This window comes from Hyperolius riggenbachi, chromosome 1 (genome assembly GCF_040937935.1).
Source record: "Hyperolius riggenbachi isolate aHypRig1 chromosome 1, aHypRig1.pri, whole genome shotgun sequence".
In the NCBI taxonomy this organism is placed as follows: Eukaryota; Metazoa; Chordata; class Amphibia; order Anura; family Hyperoliidae; genus Hyperolius; species Hyperolius riggenbachi.
Genome location: NC_090646.1, coordinates 407,410,086 through 407,437,887, shown reverse-complemented (window position 1 = coordinate 407,437,887; position 27,802 = coordinate 407,410,086). Strand labels below are relative to the sequence as shown.

The following is a 27,802-nucleotide window of genomic DNA, read 5'->3' as shown; positions in this document are numbered from 1 at the left end:
CATAAAGTTATAGGACTACTTATTACTTGCTGCACACATACATATATGCTCCAGATTTTGTGTTGTAAAATGTAATGTGAGTTCAACATTAGCTTTATTAAATGTACATTATTTTTTTTTTCTTTGCAGATTTTGAAGCAAGCTTTATAAGGCTTATGGACAAAATAACCAATGGCACACGGATAGAGATCAATGAAACTGGTAAGTACTGATTATAGCTGTTTAGGTATGGAGTACATACTCTTGTTTGAGTTTCTTTGGAGACCACTTTGTATTTAGAAGTTTGGTCCCACCCCAGTTTGTCCTTCCAAAAGTTAGGCAGGAGTTGATGCTAACCACACCCAGAGTTCCGACATCTCTGTGCTTGTTGCTGAGCCACTGGAAGACCTCACATTCCCTTTACAGATCTGGCTTGAAGTTTGCATTTCCTCTGTTCTGTGTTTTTATGCAGTGAAAGTACTTTGCAACTTGGGTCTAAGAGAATAACACAGGGATTAGGTATGCTCTTAATGCAGAACTGTGTGAGTCAAGTGATTTATTTTTCAAGGTTTTAACATAAAAAAAAAATCTGCTTAATTTGTTTATATCACAGCTTTGTGGCATTTAGATAGCCTATCAGCTGAGTCATACCAGCCTGTTATAACATTTCCTTTGTGTTTGAGAGATGTGCAGTTTCATTAGTAAAAAAAAACAAGCAAAAAAAAAAAACCACTATCATGAAAAATTTTAAATATATGCAATATAAAATGCAGATTTCTCTCAGAATAAAATGCACTATAAATTACCCTTTTCCTATGTTGCTGTGTATTACAGGTGTTAGTTAAAATCTGACAGGTTTTGGAATAGTCAATCTCCTCCGGGAAGATACTCATTTTTTTTTTTTTGTTACTTTGTTACTTTTTGCCTGATTCTAAAATTATTATCCCAAATGGCTGTAAACAATTTCGCTACAGTGTTCTCCCCAGGCTCTTTTAGCCGGGTGCTCCACCCGGCTAGATTTGGTGACCACCCGGCTGTCATCAGCGCAGCTCCTCACCTCCTCCTATGCTGTAAGCAGAGTTTCCCTGCATTTTCATCTCGCCACGCCCGGCTACTTTTTCATGCCACCCGACTACTATTTCATGCCACCCGGCTGGAAACAAATTCTGGGGAGAGCACTGCGCTAGCACAGGTGTTGGGCATCCCCCGCTGCTCCCTAGTTTATACATTACCCAGCCTGGATCCAGTGATCGGTGCAGCCTCCCCGGACAGCTCCGGTCTTCACTTTGGCGAGGATTGCATATGACGTCACCAATGTCATGCGCAAACCCGGTCCTCCCCATAGAGAGACCGAAGCTGTGCAGGGAGGCTGCTGAATCCAGGGGGGTTATTTATAAACGGGGAGATCGCATGGGAGCGGCGGGTGCCCGGCACTTGTACTAGCTAGCCTAGTGCTAGCTAAATGCTTTAGTCATTTGGGACAATAATTTTATTATGGGGGACTCCTGGGGCCACAGCGGTATGCCCGACACAGTGTCAGGCATATCACTAAGGAGCTTAAATGGCAGTTGCTTTATCCAACTGCAAAAATAGAGTGCAGCAGGTAGGGAGGCTGGCTGGCTGACATATTTGTATAGATCCTGTACAGGGAGGTGCTTTTGTAAAGAAGGAGATGGACTAGTCCAAAATCTGTCAGATCTGTCGGCTTTTTACTACCTACTGTAACTGTCAGAAACATGGGAAAAAGTAATTTGTCTGTTTTACCCTAGAAGAGATGTACATTTTTATGTGTGTTTTGAATTTAAAAAAAATTTCACTATAGTGGTCATTTAATATGTAAGAACTTTTCTGTTTCTCTTGAATTCTGTTGTCGCAGCTAGAGTCTTGCACACACATGAGGGTGCATTTCCACACAGTGCCAGCATGCTTCTTGTGAGAAGCGATCCCAGCACTGTGATAATAGATAAATCCAAATCCCTCTAGCAGTGCCATGCACAGCTATAGGCATTCGGATGCGTGATAAATGTATTTCTGCATGCGATTCGGACGGCGGACTATTACTATCAGTAAAATTATGAAAACGGGGGTTGCACATCCCTAAAAACATGCTGCAATTGACTGATTAATCGCTCAGGCCTGCACCACCTCTATTAGGCTGAAAATGCATGCCCTGCGTCCAAAACAAATGCTACATTTATTATACTATGGAGGAACTTTGGCTTCCACTATAGTTTGCATGCAAAGTATAATATACTGGACGCTTGCACCACAGTGAGGTAGACCTTAGATTATTATTGTATCGCATTGCGATGTAATGATGATGTGCGTTTCATACAGTGTGCAAGAAGTCTATATAAGTGTTGGCATCATCGGTATTGGGTAAATTGTTAAGTGACATTTTGGGGAGCAAGTGCTGTACAAAAACCGTAAGCCGTAAGAACAGACAAGTCACATCGCAAATTATGCGTGCAGAGTTGACGCGTACAGAAGGCTTCAAATCAGTTTTTTTTTTTTTTTTTTTTCTTGTTTTCTTGGACTTTTATAATGGTATTGCTAATCTTTTTGAGCAGAGGGAAAATATTGTAAAATGGGGGAAAAAAACATATTCAAAGATTAATTACAAACTGCTGTAACGGGGGGAATACTTTTATTTTGCACATTTTGGAGACATTTGTGAGCTGTATATACTATTTTTGGAGACATCCTGTTCTGTTCAATTTCCTTGTAGTGTAGGAAAACTCTTTTTAAAGCACTTCTATGGAATTCTGCCATTTGGTAGGATGGTAATGACTCTGGAAAGTGCATGACATTTGATTATTCAGCCTCAAGCTTGACTGTGTATATTTTAATGCCTGCAATATGGGGAGCACCCAGAAAGCAAATACCAAACATTGTCCACAGTCACATTGTTAGCTGCCATTATCTGTTGATTATAGAACCAGTCGACCATTTCTGGGAATAAAATGCACTGTTTTCTCTAGTGGTTAAAAAATTACTTAGGTATGAAGAGAGAACATTTTTGTAGCCTTACGTCTTGAACAGAAAAAATTGTTTGCATTAAACTTTTGTTGAATAAGCCATGTATGGGATGCTTTACAGTATAAATGAGAAATTGTGCAAATAAAAATTTGTAAAAGGTAAAAAATCTGCATGTGTGTGTCTTAAAGAGTACCTTAAAGGGAACCTAAACTGAGAAGGATATGGATTTTTCCTTTAAAAAAAAACGGTTGCCTGACTCTCCGTCTGATCCTGTGTCTCTAATGCTTTCAGTCACAGCCCCTCAACAAGCATGCAGATCTGGTGCTTTGACTGAAGTCAGACTGGATTAGCTGCATGCTTGTTTCAGGTCTGTGATTCAGCCACTACTGCAGCTAAAGAGACTGACGGGCAACTGGTATTGTTTAAAAGGAAACATCCATATCCCTCTCAGTTTAGGTTCCCTTTAATTATAAATTACACTTTGCTTTAAACCTAATAAGTTGCCAAGATATGTAAAATCACACATGATAAAGTGTGGTTTTCTTACCCCCAGGGTCCGTATTCCAGATATGGTCTTGAAATCCCCGCCCCATGTGAAATTGCACACAGGCCTTTTTTCTTTTTTTTTTTCCCCTTTTCAAACCATAGGTGCAAAGGATGCTGAATTGATGTCATAACTCCACCCCTCTTGTCCATGTGATCTAAAGGTGGCCATACATCAGAAGATTATGGACAGATTCGACCAAGAGACAAATTTATCTCCAATCGAATCTGATTAGAGATAAATTTGTCTCTTGGTTGAACCTGCGCATACACTACAGGCCGATTCCCGTTCGATTTCAGCATGAAATAATCGGGGAATCTGCTGAGCCTGCCGTGTTCGCCCTGCCGCTGCCCCCAAAATGTATAAATGTATGTAAGTGTGTGCATTTATACATTACCTGTCCTGTAGCAGCTTCCGCACGGTGTCCGTCCATCTCGCTGGGTAACAGCTGCATACACGCTGGCGGTGCATAGCATCTGACGCCAGACACTATGCACCGCCAGCGTGTATGCAGAACCTGGCGAGATTTACGGAAACCGCGAGGAGGCTGACACCGGGCAGGTAATGTATAAATGCACACACTACATACATTTAATACATTGCAGCGGCGGGGGTTTTGTCGCTCATTCGCAAATTGGCTGCCGTACCGCTGCGCACCCGACCAACCAAATTCGGCCCAACATCGCGCATGCTGCAAGATCGACCGTGCGGCCAATTTCCGTTATGAAATTGGTCGCTTTGTCGGTCGGGCATGCACTTGGCAGCACCAATTTTCATCCAATTCAATTATAATAATCGAATTGGATGGTCGATTGGTCGGCTGATGTATGTGCCACCTTAATCTAGACAGACATCTGAAATAAGAATTATAGCAAACAGACATAAGACATGCTGCAGCAGTTTTACTGTCTCTTCTCTTATCTTTCGTGTCTCTAATACTTTTAGGCATACACCCTGAACAAGCATGCAGCAGATCAGGTGTTTCTGACATTATTGTCAGGTCTGACAAGATTAGCTGCATGCTTGTTTTTGGTGTGATTCAGACACTACTGCAGCCAAATAGATCATCAGGTATGCCAGGCAACTGATATTGTTTAAAAGGAAGTAAATATGACAGCCTCCATATCCCTCTCACTTCATTTGTCCTTTTAGGAGAAATAATGAAGTGCTACTTACAGATATAAATGTGTCTGTTCTATCCACTATGATGATGTACCAGATGTAAACTGTATATGTTCGTCTAACTGCACACAGTGCATAGACTACATATATGTATTGCCAATCACACCTTTTTTTGGCTGGAGGTGGTCTTTAAGTAACCTTCATTGGTAGGAAATGAGTATGCCATAATTTTGGGTCCCTATATGCTCCCAATTTATTTCTTCAACCCAAAACGGTCACTGGTAGATTAGTGTCAAACACAACTTCTGAGCACTACTTACAGTAGATGTTTTACTTTTACAAGAAATCTTATTTTTAACTGGAAAAGATAGATCAGAGCACCTGTTTAAGCAGAGGAATCGGTGGAGGGTTACTTTAGAATGTTTGCATCACGGACTATACTGGTAAACTTTTATATTTGTAGTCATTTTTTGATCTGTTATTCACTTAGGCACCTCTCTGTACTATCAGCCAGGCCTTCTCTTTGGAGGAACTTTGGAGCACGAATGTAATATACAGCGTTCTATTGGCTACTATTTGGAAAGTCTTATCTGCCTGGCCCCTTTCATGAAACATCCATTAAGAATCACACTTCGTGGCATCACTAATGACCAGGTGGATCCTTCGGTAAGTTCCTAATTATATCTTGTGGAGGAAATAAAGAACAATTTCTGTCAGCACTATCATCAGAAAGACTGCAGTAATGCCTAACACAGCCCACCTTCAATTTCAAATGCCTTGCACTAACTAGTTTCCCCGGAGAAGTTGATGGCAGGGCCTTTATTGTATCCAAACTAGTAGTAATGCTGTTAGTGCGGGCATCAAAATATCACTTTACAGAAATTATTACATCCTGTAACCGTAGTCTACAAACAGGCTACAGGAATACTGCGGCATTGATGGCATAGTACTTCAGTGGTTCCAATCCTTCTTGAGTGGCAGAACCCACAAAGTGTCTATGGGGCCCTTCCTGTCCACCCTTGTAACACTTAAGTATGGGGTGCCCCAGGGCTCAATCCTCTCTCCCCTGCTTTTCACAATTTGCATGCTACCGTTGGGAAAACTAATCCAAAAACATGGCCTGACATACCACTGCTATGCAGACGACACCCAACTATATCTTTCCTTCAAGCCTGGTGTGACAGACCCAACTCTAACTATAAACGCCTGCTACAGCAATGGATGAATGACAACTGTCTGAAACTAAATGCAGACAAAACTGAAGTCCTTCTGATTGGAGGGCAGAGCATGATAACAAAACAACTTAACTTGCAGTCTTCACTACTGGGAATAGGAGGCACGGATCTACGCAGCTCTGATCATGTGCGTAGCCTGGGAGTTCTAATTGATGGGGATTTAAACTTCAGAACTCAAATCTCTGCTGTGGTGAAATCCTCCTATTTTCACCTGAAGAACATTGCAAAAATCAAGCACCTCATACCCCCAGAAGATCTGCCAACCTTAGTCCACGCCTTCATCACATCCCGACTGGACTACTGCAATGCTCTCTACACTGGCCTTCCAAAAAAGGCCTTGTACCGCCTACAGCTGATACAGAATACTGCTGCCAGACTGCTAACCAACCAACCCCGTCACTGCCACATAACGCCAGTCCTGCATTCCCTTCACTGGCTACCTATAGAATGGAGGGTCCTATTCAAGATTGGCCTACTGACATTTAAATCCCTGAATAATCTAGGCCCTGGATACATGAAAGATATGTTACAGCTGCGTAGCAATCCCCGCATTCTCAGATCCACAGGTTCTAATAATCTAGTCATACCCAGAGTCCACTTGGAAACTTTTGGTCCCAGAGCCTTCTGTCATGCTGCCCCTACGTTTTGGAACTCCTTACCTCAACAGATCAGGACAGCCCCATCCCTGGACGTGTTTAAATCCAGACTAAAAACCCACCTGTTCAGTCTGGCATTTGCAGAAATATAACTTTTGTTGTGTGAATACTTCATCCTACTAATTACTGAATCTGAGAGAGCCTAAGCGCTTTGAGTGCTATGGGAGAAAAGCGCTATAGAAATGTTATTGTATTGTATTGTATGTGTAAAAATATCTTGTGTTGTGTTTGCTGTTCTGCGAATAGCATATAAAATCCATCTGAAAAGAATGAGAAAACCCGTCCTCTAGCTCCTATAAGCCTATTTTGCATCAGTATTGATTGTGTATACATTGTTGTACACTACAGACAATTCTATGCATCTTTACTAACCAAGCAAGTAAAATAGCATTGATGCATAGGTCACTGAGTGGTCTCTGAACTATGTGTTTTTAAAAAAATAATAATTTAGACTTCATATAGGTTCTTTGTATTGCTAGCCATTCAGGGTCAAAGGTCTTTGATACTTATCTACTATGGTTTTTTTTTTTTGTGTGTGTGTGTGTGTTTTTGGGGGGGGGGGGGTTCCAATTTTTGCCGATACCTTGGCAAAGTGAAACAGTTCAGAATTGCTCAGGACCTTGTGTTATGAGAAAATATGGATGCAAGTGGTAGAATAATGTGCTTTTTGTATTCTCTCCTTTTAGGTGGATGTGCTGAAAGCCACAGCTATTCCTTTATTAAAAAAATTTGGTATAGACGGTGAGCATTTTGAACTCAAGGTAAGATTTCTTGTTGCATGATATCCAGGGCTGGTTCTAGACTTTTTGCTGCCTGAGGAAAACTTGAGGATGCGCCACCACTGCATGCATGCATGCACGCACACACATATTTTGGAATGATTGTACAGCACCCAACAATTTTCTCTGCTTCATTTATTGTTCTCGCGTGATATGCTGCAGCTCAACTCAAAAGCACACTGGCTGGCTGTGTGTCTGAGTCTCTCTTCAACTCCTACTTGCAGTGGCTGAATAGAGGACTGGTTAAGGGCGCTGCCTTTGACATGGGAGACCAAGGTTCAAATCCTGGCTAGGGTCAGCACCTATTCAGTAAGGAGTTCAAGGCAAGACTCCCTAACACTGCAGGGTGGCCTCCTGAGCGCATCCCAGTGACTGCAGCTCTTGAGCGCTTTGAGTCTGACAGGAGAAAAAGCGCTATTTAAATGTTCGGCTTATTATTCGGCTTATTACTTCTGGCTGCATGCTGTTAGTGGAAACGCAGTACAAAAATGCTGCCCCTGTAATCTCTGCGCCTGAAGCAAATGTCTCACCTTGTTTCATGAGAGAACCTACCTTGATGATATCTACTCCTGGGGGGCCTATTTATCCAATTACAGATGGACACTTCTTATCTGCTCCTTGTGATGGAACCCCCGACACCAGCCTTATTAGGTTTATTAGGCAACACTCACACTATGTGGTTGCATAATGCCCACACTACATCATAGGCATAACACAAGGCACATTGCACACTCTAACTCGCACTTTCATAGCATATAGAATTGCCATGTACCATGCTTGTTATCGCACACATTGTCCAGACACACACTGTAGAAAGTATGTAAGTGTGAAGCTCACCTGGTTCTACAATGAACCTATTTTAGTTCCTGGACGTAGAAACTACGTCAAGGAACCATGCTCGCTCCCGCGGCCGATTGCACGCGCGCTCCCGGCCGCGGTTCGTTAGCCAGGCAATTAGTGAATCGGGCTACGGTGCCCGATCACTGATTCCTCTCCCCCGCTGAAAAAGCGACCGCTTCTCTCGGAAGCTGCGCTTTTTCTGGCTGTAGCGTCCCCCATGCGTCTTTCTAAGCGTATGTTACGCTTAGAGTGAAGTCATGTAAACAAACTCATGGCCACCATCTTGTGGCCAAAAAGTAAAACTACAACTAAAAGTAAAAAAAAAAAAAACTCAAACACACATTTACATTCTAAATCTATTGTTTACACCCCACCCTCCCAAAACTACCCAAATAAAATGTTTAATATAAAAAAACAAAAAACATTACAATAAAAAAAACAAAAACATGTAAATATTTACCTAAGAGTCTAAACTTTTTAAATATCAATGTAAAGATGAAATATTTCTTTTTTTTTTTTTTTTTTTTTTTTTTTATTTTAAACTTGGAAATAGTAATAGATGCAAAACGGAAAAAATGCACCTTTATTTCCAAATAAAATATTGTCGCCATACATTGTGATAGGGACATAATTTTAACGGTGTAATAACCGGGACATATGGGCAAATACAATACGTGAGTTTTAATTATGGAGGCATGTATAATTTTAAAACTAGAATGGCTGAAAACTGAGAAATAATGATTTTTTTCTGTTTTTTTTTCCTTCCTGTTAAAATGCATTTACAGTAAAGTGGGTCTTAGCAAAATGTACCCCCCCCAAGAAAGCCTAATTGGTGGCGGAAAAAACAAGATATAGATCAGTTCATTGTGATAAGTAGTGATAAAGTTATAGGCTAATGAATGGGAGGTGAACATTTCTCACGTGAAAACGACGGAACGCGAATGTGTTAATGAATGAACCGGGTCAGTTCCTAGGGTCCTGACTTAATTTTTTTAAAAAAAAGGTGGTTTTTGCTTGATTCCTGTGGGTAAATGTACAGCATCCATGGCCCGCGTCTATTTTAGCTGGGTAGCCACACTTACTGCTACTGCCACTACCCGTCTGTGCACATCACACGTGTGGGGTGAAGGGGGGGGGGTGATGTGGGGGCTTAGGCTACCCAAGTTACGCTCCTGGGACTAGTTCACAGCGCTCAGTTGCGTTGCAGTACAATTCTGCATGTCAATTCACTGCCCATACAATTCTATGGACCTGTTCACTGTGCTGCATTGTAACTGATTGCATTAATCTAACTCACTGCATGCATACTTTGTATTAAAGTCTGTCCAGTTCTTATTGCAGTTCACACTCATAATGTGTGTGCTATGCAATTGACCACTGTGTACCTATCCTAAGTGTGCAGCATCTTGCAAAGATTTTTTTATCTGATGGGGAGTTCAGCTCCATAGAATAGACTGTGAAGGTATGGCTCTCATACTACATGGAAGGGGGTAAAATTGGTCTGTGATCTTTCATTTTCCAAAGACTTTTATCTGATGTGTGTACCCACCTTAAGTCTTGGATTTTTGCTTCCAATATGCTCTGTGGTTTTGTTATCTTGGCTAAATATTCGATTATGGTTGGGAAATGTAAAGGTGGCCACTAATGATCCAATCTTACCTTTTCTATGTAATTTAGGGGAACTGCCTAAATTATCCATTCAATATATTCACTCCATTTACCCTAAACTACATAGATTTGGTAAAATTGGATGAAAAGGATTGGATCATTAGTGGCCACCTTTAGAGGTATTAAATTTGGACAATGGGCACAGATTACTGTTATTTTGCTGTAGGAAATCGTGTCTGAAAGTTATCTCAGAATCGCTGTCATTTTCAGACTCTCCTAATAGACAATATACAGTGGTGTGAAAAACTATTTGCCCCCTTCCTGATTTCTTATTCTTTTGCATGTTTGTCACACTTAAATGTTCCTGCTCATCAAAAACCATTAACTATTAGTCCATAATAACATAATTGAACACAAAATGCAGTTTTAAGTGATGTTTTTTATTATTTAGTGAGAAAAAAACCTCAAAACCTACGTGGCCCTGTGTGAAAAAGAAATTGCCCCCTGAACCTAATAACTGGTTGGGCCACCCTTAGCAGCAATAACTGCAATCAAGCGTTTGCGATAACTTGCAACGAGTCTTTTACAGTGCTCTGGAGGAATTTTGGCCCACTCATCTTTGCAGAATTGTTGTAATTCAGCTTTATTTGAGGGTTTTCTAGCATGAACCACCTTTTTAAGGTCATGCCACAACATCTCAATAGGATTCAGGTCAGGACTTTGACTAGGCCACTCCAAAGTCTTGATTTTGTTTTTCTTCAGCCATTCAGAGGTGGATTTGCTGGTGTGTTTTGGGTCATTGTCCTGCTGCAGCACCCAAGATCGCTACAGCTTGAGTTGACGAACAGATGGCCGGACATTCTCCTTCAGGATTTTTTGGTAGACAGTAGAATTCATGGTTCCATCTATCACAGCAAGCCTTCCAGGTCCTGAAGCAGCAAAACAACCCCAGACCATCACACTACCACCACCATATTTTACTATTGGTATGATGTTCTTTTGCTGAAATGCTGTGTTACTTCTATGCCAGATGTAACGGGACACGCACCTTCCAAAAAGTTCAACTTTTGTCTCATCGGTCCACAAGGTATTTTCCCCAAAGTCTTGGCAATCATTGAGATGTTTTTTAGCAAAATTGAGACAAGCCTTAATGTTCTTTTTGCTTAAAAGTGGTTTGCGCCTTGGATATCTGCCATGCAGGCTGTTTTTGCCCAGTCTCTTTCTTATGGTGGAGTCGTGAACACTGACCTTAATTGAGGCAAGTGAGGCCTGCAGTTCTTTAGATGTTGTCCTGTGGTCTTCTGTGGCCTCTCGGATGAGTTTTCTCTGCGCTCTCGGGGTAATTTTGGTTGGCCGGCCACTCCTGGTAAGGTTCATCACTGTTCCATGTTTTTGCCATTTGTGGATAATGGCTCTCACTGTAGTAGCTGGAGTCCCAAAGCTTTAGAAATGGCTTTATATCCTTTACCAGACTGATAGATCTCAATTACAGTACTTTTGTTCTCATTTGTACCTGAATTTCTTTGGATCTTGGCATGATGTCTAGCTTTTGAGGTGCTTTTGGTCTACTTCTCTGTGTCTGATAGCTCCTATTTAAGTGATTTCCTGATTGAAACAGGTGTGGCAGTAATCAGGCCTGGGGGTGACTACAGAAATTGAACTCAGGTGTGATAAACCACAGTTAAGTTATTTTTTAACAAGGGGGGGCAATCACTTTTTCACACAGGGCCATGTAGATTTGGAGTTTTTTTTTTCTCACTAAATAATAAAAACCATCATTTAAAACTGCATTTTGTGTTCAATTATGTTATCTTGGAGTAATAGTTAACGGTTTTTGATGAGCAGAAACATTTAAGTGTGACAAACATGCAAAAGAATAAGAAATCAGGAAGGGGGCAAATAGTTTTTCACACCACTGTATACCAGAACATAATATAATGCCACTTAAAAAAAAGTTTTTTTGCATTGAATTAAAATTTTTTTTTTTTTTTACTCTTTTTGTTCATTTGTGCCATTTCTAGATTGTGAAACGAGGAATGCCACCTGGGGGAGGAGGGGAGGTAATCTTTTCCTGCCCTGTAAGAAAAGTTCTGAGACCAGTTCTTCTAACCGATCCAGGCAAAATAAAGCGTATTCGAGGAGTGGCGTATCCTTTTATTTCATTTGAAATGGTTATCAAATGTGTTACGCTTTTACACATTCCCAGATATGAAAATTTTATAAACTTACAGAAAGTGAAGACTTATCAATTGGCCTTGCAATCATCTGTTTTGTTACCGAAAGTAAACAGTGAAGACTTTCTCCACCAGGGTTCTAAAGTACACGTGTCCAACAAATCACACGACCAATCCGACGACATGACCAACTGCACGACAACCTGTTTACACAACCTGTTTCCTCATGGCCAAAACCGCACAACATGATCAGCTGCGTGACTTGTTAGTAGTTCTGCGCCTGCGAAGTCCGCTCCGGTCCACGTGGCGGTGATTGACAGCCTGTACTGCTTGCGCAGGAGCAGTACAGGCCGACCTGGAGGTCGGCCTGACATCATCGCCGGGGACCGGGAGCGAGCTGCGGCAAGGGACATGCTGGGAGCTTGGGGCTGGAGGAAGCCCCGGGTAAGTAGCACCTATTTTCGTCATTTACCCTGATAACTCCTTTAAATAAATACTGTGTGTGCAGCAAGAAATCTGAATTCAAAAACAACTTGTTCGCGCTACTTGTACACACTGGCCAACCTCCACGATAGCTGGTTGATCCGCCGGTTGGATTGGGGAAACTGCCTGGTATCAGTTGAAATTATTTTCTTTTGCCAGCATACACGTGCCCAACTATCATTCAGCAGACCAAGTTAAGATGATGATTGGGCAGAATAGTTGCACATGTGTACGAGCCTTAAAACAGCACCTGTGTTAGTAGACTTGCTGTTAGTTGTGAGGGTAAGCATAGTTTTTAAGTACTGTATGTCTTGTGCTGTTGCTGGTTCCTTGACCTTTTACTGACAGATATTCTGTCCGAGTCTCTCCACAAATTGGAAACCGTATTGTGGAATCGGCCAGAAGTGTTTTAAATAAGTTTCTTCCAGATATTTATATACACACAGATCATCTAAAGGGGGCAAATTCTGGGAAGTAAGTATAACTAAACACTCATTTTCTTTAACCCCTTTGGGACCAAGGACATTAGTTACGCCCTGTGCTGCTAAATTGGATCAGTACTACAGAGTACCCAGATAGCTCATGGTGGCCCAGAACCACTAGGAAAGTATAGGGGGCTAAAAGAGACCGATTGTCTGATGCACTGAATTATACTGCTTTCAATGAAGTCCGGTATGCTGCTATTGTTTTCTGGCTAGTGCTTTCCATTCAAGTCATTTTCAGTGGGTAATGCATGTATTCTGTAATGTCAGTAAGTGTTCAGAAGAACCTTGATGTGTCGGATATAATGGATGTAATTTTTTATTTATTTTTTTTGTATGCTGATTTCACAGCTGTCGTAATCTGTAAAATCTCATATCTGGAACAAGTGATCTGCAGACTACACGCCGGTGCCATCTATGTTTGTATTCTGTTTATTAAATGTCTTGCCCAAATCTACTTGTATCAAAAACTACATTAGTCAGAAGGCTTGTCATTGAGGTGCAAATACATTTGAGAAAATTATGCTAATTATGATACAGAATATGCTTATTATGAAAATATATTGTTAAATGGACTATATTGCAGTGAAAGAATTTGGTCCATTTTCAAGCTGCATAGATTTGCAGGAACATTTGCATAATTCTGCATCATCGTAGAATTATTTGCATATTTCAAGTGAAGTAGGAAGTTGCTATTGAGCCAATACTTTGTAGTAAATGCAGGGATGTGCTTTGAGTTCGTAGTTACTCGGATTCGAAATGCTAATTTATACTGATTAAAGCAGGTTTGACCACGAGAGACGGGGGGGGGGGGGGGGGGGTTAACTTACCCAGAAGTCCACGGGGTCTTGTGCGGTTCATTGCTCCACACACAGTGTTGACTGCGTCCCATGACTCACTACTGCACTTCCTCTTTCTGGCCGGAAGGAGGAGGTACGGTAGTAAGCCATTGAATGTGGCTAACACTTTGCGTGTGTCACGATGGACCGCACAGGACTTCTGGGTAAGGTAACCTCCCCTCCCCCATCTCCCATGGTCACATCTATCAGCATATATTAACATTTTGAATCCAAGTAGCTGCAAACTCATAGCTACTGGGAAGCACATCCTTTGCCTTCAGGCGTCCGTAGCAAATGTAAAAGGCGTTACAAAACTGCCTATATATGTCCTCTCTATGAAAGTATGAAATCTTTGAAAATCTGTGTGCTTGGCACTCCCGATCTGCCGCAGTTGACTGAAATGTTCTGCCCGGATCTACCCAATTTTCCATTTGTGCCTGGAAATGTTTTGATCGGTTGTTTTTGATCCGGTCAAATGCTGCACCGATTTCTCACCAATTCGATCAGAGCAATCAAATCAGCTTTATATCAAAAGGAGAAATTGATGCATGTATGGGTTGCTTAAGGGTTAAAGATGTTTCCGTTGTGCAAAAAGCCCTCTGTGATGATGTCAACTTTTGAGACTGTTATGAGCTCTATCCAGTTCTCAGTGGTTGATGGTTCAAGTTGATTTTAAACATAATCTTGAGTAATTAGGTGATTAAGATGTAATGATAATTGTTTGGTAAGAGAACATGAAATGCATTCCTATGACCTCTTCAAAAAGACACTGGAAGCAAGAATCTGGGTTAAGCAGAATAGCGGACACTCCTACATTATTTGTTAATTCAAGTACAGGCTGAAATGCTTGGGACACCTATAGAATTTAAAAGAAAATCTGCATTTATTCTTTTCACTTTTTGTTGTTTCTTTTAAAATTAGACAGTTTCTTTCTCTTTATCATGCTTTATCTTTTAAGATTAGTTTCCTTTGAGGGGTTATTTCTCACTTGTTTCTTTCTTCTGCAGGTCCCCAGGCTTTGGTTTGACTTTAGTGGCAGAAACAACAGAAGGCTATTTCCTAAGTGCTGAGCTTGCCTCAAACCCTCAAGGACAAGGTGCTATCATGCTGCCCGAGGACCTAGGCAAAAATTGTGCTAAGCTGCTGCTGGAAGAAATATATAGAGTAAGTGGATTTAAAGAGAACCCAAGCCGGATCTAAGAGTTACATGCTGCCTGGTCTGTGGGGGTCATGACGCTGCAGAGGAAGCGCCTGTGCTCTGAACAGTGCTGATTGATGTGAAGGGGGAGAGGAGGGGAGCAGGCAGCGGAGAACCTATTAAAGGCTCTGATAGGCGGGGAAGGGGCGTTTCGCAGGCGTTCCTTAGCCTGCAGTGGGATGCCCTTCCCCGAATGTCTGTTGACATGCATGACGCCAGATTCCAGGTGAGCTAGCGGGGTGCAGGGGGAACGGAGAACATAGAGGCGTGTCCTGCAGATGGGAACATTCTTTATTTAGATTTAAGAACCCGCCTCGGGTTCTCTTTAAAGGGAACCATAACTGAGAGGGATATGGGGGTTTTCCTTTTAAACAATACCAGTTGCCTGGTAGTCCTGCTGATCTCTATGGCTGCAGTAGTCGCTGGATCACACACGTGAAACAAGCATGTGGCTAATCCAGTCTGACTTCAGTCAGATTACCTGATCTGCATTCTTGTTCAGGGGCTGTGGCTAAAAGTTTTCGAGACACAGGACCAGCAGGACAGTCAGGCAACTGGTATTATTTTAAAGGAGAACTGTAGTGAGAGTTTATATGGAGGCCGCCATCTTTATTTCCTTTTATGCAATACCAGTTGCCTGGCTGCCCTGCTTCTCCTCTGCCTCTAATACTTTTAGCCATAGCCCCTGAACAAGCATGCAGCAGATCAGGTGTTTCTGACATTTTTTTGTCAGATCTGACAAGATTGGCTGCATGCTTGTTTCTGGTGTGATTTGCACTACTGCAGGCAGATAGCTCAGCAGGGCTGCCAGGCAACTAGTATAGCTTAAAAGGAAATCAATATGGCAGACTCCATATACCTCTCACTACAGTTCTCCTTTAAAAGGGAAAAATCCATATCCTTCTCAGTTTAGGTTCCCTTTAAAGGAAACCTGAGATAAAGAAATAGTATAGATATATACTTAATTGGGGCTTCCTCTACCCCCTTTACACCATCTGCTTGATCTGCCTCCTCCCGAGGTGCAGTGTGACCCGGTAAATTCCCCAGCCGCATTTAGGGCGTGTCTCCTGAAGAGCGATCCTGAGCTATCTTTCCTTCTCATGCCATATACCCAATGTGTTAGGCTATGGAAGAAAGGTGCAGTGGGGGAGATTTCAGTCTCCATGCACATTGCAGCACAGGCACACTTATAATATACTTGTTGTGCACAATACCTAATTCCTTGTACTGTATTCATGCATATATTAATGTCTAAAATACAGGGAATTCTTTGTTTTAAAAACAGCTGAGCTACCTCCTCCAAACACTCATTACCCCTTATCCTACTAAGCAGGTCAAGCAGGAGGGTGAGAGTATCTATAAACATGTACCACACCTCTAGCAGGGTTGCCATATTATCCATTTAAATATTGACACATCTAAGTTAGTGGCTGAAATGCACCTAATTAGCCACAGGACATAAATAATTCATATGTGTTAAGGCAGCCATACACTGGTCGACTGCCAGCAGATAGATCCCTCTGTGATCGAATCTGATCAGAGGGATCTATTGGCTGCCTACACTACAAACAGATTTTGAATTGATTTCACTATGAAATCGATTTCACAATCTGTGGAGCTGCCGCCTGCATACATTACCTGATCTGGCCGGCGTGAGTCCCCTGGTCTCAGCTGTCTCTTCTCCGCTCTGGGCTTCAGCTTCACTTACATTGCACGGGTAATGTATTGCTGCTAGCATCGGTCGTCGGACATTCGAACGCCACTATCGACGCACTCCCGACCTGCTGGCGATTGAGCGAAATTTTCCGCGTGGACAGACCGACGGGATCGATTTTCGCACGGAAATCATTCAGCGTTTGCGCATTGATTTCACAGCAGATTCGATCAGTAATTGAATCTGCTGTCTATCGGCAAGAAATCGAGTAAGTGTATGGGCACCTTTAGTAATTAAAGACATAAGATGGCAAAACCTGCCTCCAGAGCCAAAACCAACCCATGAGGCTTTTGGCACCACCTCTATGACCAGAACTCTGGCAGAGACCTATATACTGTCTCTCTGTGACCTGGAAAAGGAAGTTTGTGGGTCCATAAATCGCATGTGCAGACTTGCTGGCTCTGTCTCCTCTAAGTTCCTCTTCCCTTCAGCCGCACATTGTAGTTCCACGCATTGAACTATATTGTATAGCAGGGGGAGGAGAAATTCAGAGACAGCCAGCAAGCCTGCGCATGCATTGTATTTTCCAGGTCACAACGCGACTTTCGGTCAGGAATTGCCATTTCAATAGCATCTAGACAGGGCAAACCAGGACGCTGAAGGTTTTTCAGGGGCTGGTGAGTGTATACTCATTCACAAATAGATGTGGGTATGCCTAAAAGCATACCCAGCATCTCTGCTCAGGGTCCCATTAAGCATCAGGCTAGCCAAATATGTATCCCCCCAACCCCTGTGCTCCACCTGTATCTCCAGAAGAATATTGCTTTACTGTGGCAATAAACAAGGGTAATTGCTCCTGGTTTTTCTTCGTTTTCGTTACATAGAGTTCTTGATAAATCAGCAGCAGGAATTGAATACGAGACAAATAGGGTTTATAGTTCTTATTGTCAGTGCCTTGTTTTTCCTTCTGATATTCCATTTCTGAAAAGAGAGTAAAACCCGCTTGCGGCTATTTTAGGTAATGGTTTGTTCGACAATCCAGGCAGCTGAAAGCATTTATGTATAGACAGGTCTAGAGACTAAATTTGCTTGCACACTGTAAATATGTTGGTTTCACAATCCAGAGTTCTGGGCAAAGATTGTGTTTTTTCAGCCTTGTGTAGAGGGGAAGGACTTTAAAAGTAATGCTAAACTAGATGTGTCCTGACTGGTCTTGGACACTTTTTCTCTATTGCATTCCAAATGTCAGCATCGACTTGGCTCCTTTCACCAGTGTCAATGGGAAGGTTTTGTTTTTCTGGCTTAACTCCTGCATCCTTTGCCAAGCTTTTTAAAGTTCATGCTTGGCCTGTTCTAACTGTTTTTTATTAGTGAAGCATTTCATTATTTTTAGATTGGCTTTCACATGCAGTTTCATATTAGTTCACGATAGCATGTGTCAGAATGATTAGCTACCCTATAATATAATCGGCACATGAGACTGAGTGGGTTTCTGAAATTCGCTATCCTTTTCCAGATTGACCTAGATAAGAGAATGAATCCTAGTTTTTCAGACAAACACCCAAAGGCTCAGGTTTATCTCATCCCCACTGTGTGTCGTGTAGGTTGAAATAAAACATTCACTGATTACAGGATAATTCCAGGTTGGAGACTTGTTTATGCCTGAATGACCTAGGCCCAGTGCACACCAAAACCGCTAGCAGATCGTCAAAACGCTAGCGGTTTTGGGAGCAGAGAGCAGATATTTGGCCGGGTGCACACCAAGCGGATTTTGTATGCGATCCACCAGCCGCATCAGCCAGTGAAAACGCTTGGCTATTGTATTTCAATGTGTGGTGCACACCGCCGGTTTGAGGTTTTTTAGCAAACCGCAAACGCGCAGCAGGAGGCGCGTTTGCGGCTTGGCAAAAACCTCAAACCGCCGGTGTGCACCATCCCATTGCAATACATTAGCCAAGCATTTTTCCAGGATGATGCGGCCGGCGGAATGCTCCAAAAACCGCTCGGTGTGCACTGGGCCCTACAGTCCATTACCTGCACCTGACCAGACACCTACTCCACTGCTAGATCCCATATCCACAACTAAAACCAACCCAAATCTGCTTTCTTTTTTTTTTTTCTTTTTTTTTTTTTAATTTGCGAAAGTTCCCATTAAAAGCTTAATGCCTAGTACACACCATTCCATTTTCTGTTAAGGTGTGTACACAAGTCGGGCTGACACAAGCTACCAGTCACATTAAACAATTTTATCCTCGTTAATAGGTCATATTAAAACATAACTTAATAAATTACATCTATAAAATAGAACAATGTACAGATACACTGTCAATTACTTCTGTACACTCCTTTTACTGTCTGCTTTTTACTCATGAACTCGGGGTCTACAGTGAGCAATAATGGAGTGCATCTCCACCCCTGAGTTCAAAAATACATTAAGGTAATTACATATAACCCCCCCCCCCCCCCCCCCACCAAAACAATAACCCGACATGTTTCACTTCTATTGCGGAAGCTTTTTCAAGGGAACAAAGTGAGATGCTATAGTGCAGAGTGCCAAGGTGCAATTACATTAAAATAAAAAACAGAGAATCATAGAGCACGTCTGCTCATGACAGCAGTCAAACAAGGCAGTCAGAGAAGCCACCAGTCGTCAGACCCGCCAGCGGGGCGGATGTTCTGACGACCGTTTCTGCGTGTATACAGTCTGTCGGCCGGCTGATAAGGCTGTTTTAAAGCGATCTGCCGATCAGTCAAAACCAGCCCCATCAGCCACCCGACAGACTGTAGACTTCCGCCCCGCGGGCGGGTCTGACGACTGGTAGCTTGTGTCAGTTCGACTTGAGTACGCACCTTTAGATTTTTCTGTTAGATTATTTTCTGTAGAGACTGGTCATTCTCTCTGGTGCATTGTCTTCTGGTTATCTCCTGCTAAGTAGAACAATGCCTAAAGGCGCGTACACGTGCCATGCTTCCGCAAATGACGGTCCACCAGACCCTCCCGCTGAGCGGACGTTCTGCCGACAGTAGCACGTGTGTACGCGCTGTCGGCAGACTGATAACATCCACCCAGCGGTAGGGTCTGACGGACCTGTCATTTGCGGAAGTATGGCGTATGTTTGCGCCTTAATTGTTAGGCAGATGGATAGTTAGATGATTTGGAAATCATCTGGCATTACCTAGAAAATCTAATGCTGGGAATACACAGTGCATTTCAGCGGCTCCATTCTGCCGCCCAATCGATTCCCCGCTCGACCGCGCGGGTGATTCTCTTATCTTCTGCTTGTTTTCCTTATCTTTTTCCATTGTCCCCCATGCTGAATCGATCGGGTGGGTGATCGGACATGTCGGAAATTATCAATCGAGCCATCTAAATGGCTCAATTGAGCGGCGAAAACGCATCGTGTATTCCCAGCATAACAGAAAATTGTATGGTGTGTACCTAGCGTTTTAGGAGATCAATACAACATGCCTTGAATAATCCTCAGCAAAAGAAGGCAGACATCCCTGTAAAGGCCCTGTAATGAAAACCAGTTAGTTGGACTAGAATTTTGCTATATAACAGTGACTCAGTAAATTACCTGGCTAGGGACATGCCTCCTGTTTTCTACACTGGCAGCTTTCTGCATGATTGGGACCTTTGCCAAAAACAGCTGGTGATCAGCAGCCACACAGATTTGTACTATATCAGTCAGCACAAAGCTAGCAGTGGCACAGATTTGATCAAGTATCTTAATCAGATTTCAGTTGAAATCTGATGGAAATTGATTGGTGCAGGGTATTATACTTGATCTGGCAATCAATACCTCCCCGATGACCATGGCAGTTCTATAATAAAGGCAGGATTGTATAAGAGTGCAACACACACTGCACAGGTGTACGGGACTTAAAGAGACTCTGAAGTCTCGTAAAAATCCTCTTTCTATTTTAAAAATGTGTTTAACATGATTGTCCTAACTAAACCGCCACATCCCCGCCACTGTAATCTATCTAAATCCCCCCCTAACTCCATGGCAGGGCAATCCGGGCAGCGCTTCTGTGAGAGGCAGAGCTATGATCCGCAGCTCTGCCTCTCAGCGCGTCTGTCACCCCGGATCGCTGCCTCTCCCCCGCCCCTCAGTCTTTCTTCACTGAGAGGGGCAGGGGAGAGGCGGAGATATGCGCTGACAGGCAAAGCTGCGGCTCATGGCTCTGCCTCACACGGAAGCGCACAGGACAGCAAAATCCGCGACCAAGAAAGTCGTGGATTTTGCAGGGGAGAGGGAGGGGGGAGTTGGGGGGGATTTAGATTAGATTACAGCCATGCAGATGCGGCGGTTTAGTTAGGACAATCATGTTAAACACATTTTTAAATAAAAAGATGTTTTTTTACGAGACTTCAGTGTCTCTTTAACCATTTCAGCCCGTGGGGATTTTTCACCTTATGGACGAGAGGAATTTTCCCCTGTCAGCGCTTCTCCCTTTCATTTCATTTTCATTCCCCAATAACTTTATCACTACTTATCACAGCTAAATGATCTATATTTTGTTTTTCCGCCACCAATTAGGCTTTCTTTGGGTGGTAAATTATGCTAAGAATTATTTTATTCTAAATGCATTGTAATGGGAATAATAAGAAAGAAAAATTGAACAAATTCACTGTTTCAAGTTTCAGCCATTACAGTTTTAAAATAATGAATGCTACCATAATTAAAATCCACACATTTTATTTGGTCATTTGTCCCGGTTATTGCAACATTAAAATTATACCCTTAGTGTAATGAATGGTGACAATATTTTATTTGGAAGTAAAGGTGCATTTTTTTCAGTTTTACATCCATCACTAATTTTTAGCCCATTATTTATTAATTATATGTCCTCTTGACATAAATAATCATTTATTTTTATTCCCCAAAGTCAGAAAGTGTGTTTTTACTATTTGGCCACAAGATTTCCCTACTGCGCAAAAATCCTATTAGCGTACAATGTATGCTAATTGGGATACAATGTATCACTACATTGTAACCAGGGAAGTGACGTAGGCTTCCATCGGAAGCCTCCGATCACAGTGGCGGCGGGGAGATTATGAATGGAAACATTGTTTCCATTCATAAATTTAACGACCATGCAGCGGAAACCTGCGGAAATCACGGCAGCTCCATTTACAGAATAAACACTGTCTTTGAACAAAAACCGTGTTTATTCACGGCGGACATGTACGGATTGGCACAGGGGACTTCTGTCCCCTGCAGCCAATCCCCCCCTGCTAGCAGCAGCAGCACGATCTCCTGCAAACCCCCCAAACTGCAGGGACGTGACTAGCGCGTCCCTGCGGCTCTAGAACCTGCCGCTGCGGAAGTGAAGCTCACGTCCGCGTGGCTGAAATGGTTATAGGTCACCCGAAGCGAAAATAAACTAATGAAATAAACGATTGTATTTATCTTCCTTCTCCTAAAAATGACTTTTTAAGATATTCCACATTTATTTTGTTTAAATCTACTTTTTAAGTTTTAACTGTTTTTATTGTTTTTGCTCAATGACCCATTCATTGAAGCATGCCAGAGCTAAAATCTATGTACTATTGACCCTTTTCGATTGATTACATGGATGTAATCGATCGAATGATGGAGATTGGAAGTCTATGGGAACAAGGGAGGCAGATTGATACAATCGTATGCATATGCTGAGATGCTAATCCCCTAATGCACCTATCAGATTGACATAATGCACATTGGTGGAGACTCTAGATACACCCTATACACACACCTGGCAATCGATATATGCCACTCGAGATGATGTGCTACAATGTTATGTCAGTCGCAATGTGATTTTTACCCTAGCATGCAAGGTGCAATTGTATAAATGCTACTGCCATCCATCTGTGTGGACTCCTATAGTTGTACTCAAAGGGCTGGTCAATAGTGACCCTGTGTTTAAGGCAGCCATACACTGATCGATTATGCCACCAGATCGACCAGCAGATAGATCCCTCTGTGATCGAATCTGATCAAAGAGGTATCTATTGGCTGCCTACACTGCAAACAGATTTTGAATCGATTTCACTATGAAACCGATTCACAATCTGTGGAGCTGCCGCCGCGGTCCCCTGCATACATTACCTGATCCGGGCGGCGCGAGTCCCCCGGTCTCTGCTGTCTCTACTCCGCTCTGGGCTCCAGCTTCACTTTACTTCTTGTCGGGGGAAGTTTAAACAGTAGAGGGCGGAGCTGGAGCCCAACACGGAGAAGGGACATCGGGGGGGACACGCGCCGGCTGAACAGGTAATGTATTGCCGCTAGCGATACGTTATTCGATCGACGCACTCCCGATCCGCCGTCAATCGAGCAAAATTTTCCGTGCGGACAGATCGACGGGATCGATCGTTTTTGGGCGGAAATCAGTCGAACAGTCAGCGTTTGCGCATCGATTTCACCGCAGATTCGATCAGTGATCGAATCTGCTGTCTATAGGCGGTAAATCGGGCAAGTGTATGGGCACCTTTAGTCTTAACATTTTATTTAATTGCCACAGCTTAGATGAACTTCTAGGCGACATTACACATGCCATGCTTAGGTGATTTCCACTCCTTTGCATCTTCAAACAGGAACCTAAATGGTTAATTGCCGAAGGGTGGCAGGGGAAACCTATTTTGTTCCGATCTCTCTGCTTGCTGCTGGGGGGGGGGGGGGGGGGGTGTTTGAAAAGCTGGAACCTCCCGAGAAGCCTGCGCAAACTATCAACATCCGATCAGTGGGACTTTCAGGAGACTGGGGCTGTTTCTATTGGCTCTGCTCCTGTCAGTCATAGCTTATGGCCCTCTGCTTTTGAGTTATGTGAGTCCTGTACTGTTCCTGACAGAGGAGAAACTGCTGGTAATGATCAAACATGTTACTGTGTTTTACTGCATGCTTCAACCTGTATGAATTGACATTTACTGACATGTTGAAGTATTTACTGCACAAGTCGGTAAGTTACCTCACTACTCGGTAATTTCAGCTTGCCTTGCGGTAACCGCCTTGATAAATTGATATTCTCCTAAGTGCTCAGTAAAGTCAACTGTTTTCAGCATTACCGAATGCAGTAATGCTTGATGAATTGAAGCCATCTATAGGCCCATATGCAATTAACTTTTTCTCCAAGAAGATATTTCCACAGCTTGTGAATAAAATGCTTATTAAACCACCAGCAAGCAAGAAAATACTCAGTTTAATTTTTATAGTACCGTATATACTCTGTTAGAAGTCGAAATTTAGGACTGACTAGCGGTGTAAAAGTGTAGGGGTCGCCTTATCTTTGAGTCAGTCCTAAATCTCTCCACTTATAGCCAGGAAGGAAAGGGTCTGTCTTTCTCCCCCTCCCTGCAGTGCTAAAGCTGTGACCTACTCTGACCCCCTTCTCCTCTATCACAAAATAAACTGGGGCCCCTACTAACTGTCTCCCCAGGCCAGGTCCACCCATGATGCCAAGTGGGGCGACTTCCTCAGGCAGCAGAAGTCTGGGGGGCAGCACCAGGCAGAAACGGGAAGTGAAGCGAGTGCCTGGCCAAACTATACTGGGGGCAACTGTATCTGGCTAACCTATACTGGGGGCAACTGTACCTAGCTGCCAATACTGGGGGCACCTATACCTGGCCAGCTTACCTATACTGAGGGTGTCTTTTGGGGGGCACACTGCAGCTATAATGTGCGGTGCAAAATGTCGGGGGGGGGGGGGTAGGCAGACCAGAGATGACAGCACATAGGGATGAAGCTTTCACTTCGGGCTCTGGATTGTAAGGGGAGAGATGGTGAAAAGTGGACCCCCCCCCCCACCAATCCTTTTTAGAATGTGATGGATAGTGTGTCAGAGTAGGTCACAGCTTTGGGTTGCAGGGAGAGATTGCACACTTTTGTCACAGGTTATAGCACTGCATTGGTGCATTACAGCCAGCTCCATTAAATTGTGATAATAAATTACCAAAGCTGGGTAGTGGATGAAGGCGCCTGGCTGCTATGGACAACATATACTTTGTCAGTTTCATTTGTTCCACTTTTCACAACTTGTCTGTTCTGTCTGTGGAGAAAATCTCTCAGGAGGGTTATTTAGATGTATAATCAGGTGCAGAGTTTGCTGAAAAGACTTTTGTTTGGGTAATAAAAAATTCCATCTTAAGAGGTTCAAATATTGGGGTCAACTTATACAGGAGGTGGACTTATATTTGATGATATACAAAACTTTTTCACCTACGTTGTGCTACTTTTTCAATTGCAAAGTGCTGAAAAGTAAATTTTAAAGTGACCTGAACTCTTGCACAGGACAGAAGGAAAACCTAGAGAAATGCACCCTGTATGTGTTTAGAGTTTAGCCTGTTTAAGGCTACATTTCCACTGTGCTCGGCATGCATCTTGCGAGAAGCAATGCCGGCACAGCTGTGATGCATCTCGCGGCCGAATCCTTCTAGCTGCGCTATCCACGGCTATGGGATTCAGACAGGTGATGCGAGATTATGGTGCATGCCATCAGATTTTTCCCCGCGCAAGAATTCCGATGCTCTTTGTTGACTTCAATAGACTGCCAAATCGCAACCCCATTCATGTGCGGGGAATCGCACCGCAATCGCAGCACTGGAAACCTACCATGATTTTCCCCTCACTTTGTGTTTAATCTCAAATTGTAATTTGATCTCTCCCCTGTGTCGCATGACTGCCATGGTAGATAAGCTCATTTGAAAGTACAAGGTGTTAACAATTAGAGATGTGGCAAACATCTCCAAATCCCTGGGGCTTTTTCTACTTCCGGGTTGCACTGACCCTGAGTAGTACGCCTGCGCTGCCCGGCAGAACGAGTCCTCGACCGCGCTCGTTCTGCGCGTGTGCGTGACGTCATGAACAACGTCACGCTCATGCGCAGAGAGTGCCCGGCAACAGGAGCACGATCGAGGACGCGCTCTGCCGGGCAGCGCAGGCGTACTACTTCGGGTCAGTGCGACCCAGAAGTAGTAAAAGCTCAGAGATGTTCACGGCATCTCTATTAACAATGTGTCTGCTTATATGAACCAGGAAGTAGAAACAGTGCAGCTTTATTGCAGGATTTTTATCAGCTGTAACAGACGTGTTTTTTGTTTTAAGGTTATTATGCTGTTGCTTATCTTTTAGAGCAAAGAGGACGTTCTGAGTTCAGGTCCACTTTAAAGTGAAAATGAAAAATTATCTCTTTGGAGAAAATGCAGGAGAAAGTTAATTGCGTACAGGCTGTAGATATGTACAAAAATAAACAATTGCATGAATATTACTTTTTCTGGGTTTCGTATTTCTTGGTACGGAAAGAGGGAAAAAAATGAAATAAACTACCTTTTGATCATGGAGGCAAAAAGATACCATGAAAAGCCCCCAAAAGCATTTTTGCAACAGACACCTCATTTATATTTGGTTTTGGTTTATAAATGCCAGTAAGGTGACTTGCCAAGAAATCTCTGTGAACTGGTGACAGAGAAACATTGGGAGTCTTTATAGTGTAAAAACAAACTAAATAGAAAATCGGCATAGAGCAAGTAAAGCAGGGACACGGTAAGACTTTTATGCTGTCAGTGCTGTGAGCAGTCATTTGTGTGTATGTCAATATTGTGTATCACTGACGTCTTAGGTTAGATTAACAGTCACTGGCAGGTTTTCCAGTTGAATGAGCAACATTTATGGATGCTAGCTGAGTCAAGATGTTCATCACATGAGGAGTTGTGAATATCTGATGGCTAGTTTTTTTTTTTTTTTGCCTGAATTAATTTGACAGTTGGTCATGGTTTTCTAGCACTTAAAGGACAACTAAAGTGAGTCTGCCATATTTATTGCCTTTTAAGCAATCCCAGTTGCCAGACAGTCCTTCTGGTCCTCTGTATAAATATTTTAGCCATAGACCCTGAATAAGCATGCAGCATATCAGGTGTTTCTTACAAGATTACAGTACCTGCGCGTTTTTCTGGTGTGATTCAGACACTATTGCAGCCTAATAGACCAGCAGGGCTGTCAGGCAACTGGTATTTCTGAAAAGGAAATAAATATGGCCGCCCCCATATACCTCTCACTACAGTTGTCCTGTTAAAATACAACTCAAGTAGGAACAATATGGAGGCTGCCATATTTATTTCCTTTTAAACAATACCGATTGGGGTATAGTCCTGTTATTTTTGGAAATAAGAACGTGTAATTGCTGTTCCAGTGGAAACCAACAAAACTGAAAAAAAAATACGCTTTTATTTCCAAATAAAATACTGTCGCCATACATTGTACTAGGGATATAATGTAAACGTAATAGCCGGGACAAATCGGCAAATGAGAAAAAAATGTGTGGGTTTTATCCACAGTAGCACATTTTATTTTAACCACTTTACCCCCGCCCGTACGGATTTCTCCGTCCTTTTCCATCCTTTAACCCCCAGGGACGGAGAAATCCGTACTTTGCGCACTCCCGCCGCTGCCCGCGCTCCCGCTCGTAAACACGCCGCCCGCCGCTAGTAAACACGCCGCCGCCCGCTCGCCCAGAGATCAATGAACGAGAAAATCCATTCCCGTTCGTTGATCTTAGCCCCGCAATGATCCGCTGCTCTCCGATGGGCAGCGCGATCATTGTGAAACGATACAAACTTACCCAGCCTCCAAGTACTTCCTCCAAGCTTCCGGAAGGACGATTGGAGGTCGCATTAAAGCAAAAAGTTACTGTGGCCATCTTGTGGCCAAATAGTAAAACACCCTACACATTTTTCACATACAAATTACTTTTACACAAAAAATTAACTCATTACCTCCCACACTCCCAATTTTTTTTTTTTTTTGTAATAAAAAAATTAAATGTACAATAAAAAAAATACATAAATAGTTACCTTAGGGGCTGAACTTTTAAAATATTTATGTCAGGAGGGTACAACACTGTTACTTTATAAACTATGGGCTTGTAATTAGGGATGGACGCAAAACTGAAAAAAATGCACCTTTATTTCCAAATAAAATATTGACGCCAAACATTGTGATAGGGACATAATTTAAATGGTTTTATAACCGGGACAAAAGGGCAAATACATTTCATGGGTTTTAATTACAGTAGCATGCATTATTTAAAAACTATAATGGCCGAAAACTGAAAAATATTTTTTTTCCCACATTTTTCCTATTTTCCCATTAAAACACATTTAGAATAAAATAATTCTTGGCATAATGTCCCACCTAAAGAAAGCCTAATTGGTGGTGGAAAAAACAAGGTATAGAGTGTTTAATTGTGATAAGTA

The 27,802-nt window shown here is 42.6% G+C and overlaps 1 protein-coding gene across 1 annotated transcript in view; it reads left to right on the top strand.

Annotated features, from left to right (window-relative positions):
* Nucleotides 1-27,802, top strand: part of RCL1 (RNA terminal phosphate cyclase like 1) — a 52,462-nt gene that overhangs the window by 9,448 nt on the left and 15,212 nt on the right. Inside the window, exons 2-7 of the mRNA XM_068235666.1 lie at nt 130-201; nt 5,115-5,290; nt 7,202-7,276; nt 11,764-11,888; nt 12,748-12,873; nt 14,728-14,884. Coding sequence (XP_068091767.1) covers nt 130-201; nt 5,115-5,290; nt 7,202-7,276; nt 11,764-11,888; nt 12,748-12,873; nt 14,728-14,884 — 731 coding nt within the window. The remainder of the gene's footprint in view (nt 1-129; nt 202-5,114; nt 5,291-7,201; nt 7,277-11,763; nt 11,889-12,747; nt 12,874-14,727; nt 14,885-27,802) is intronic.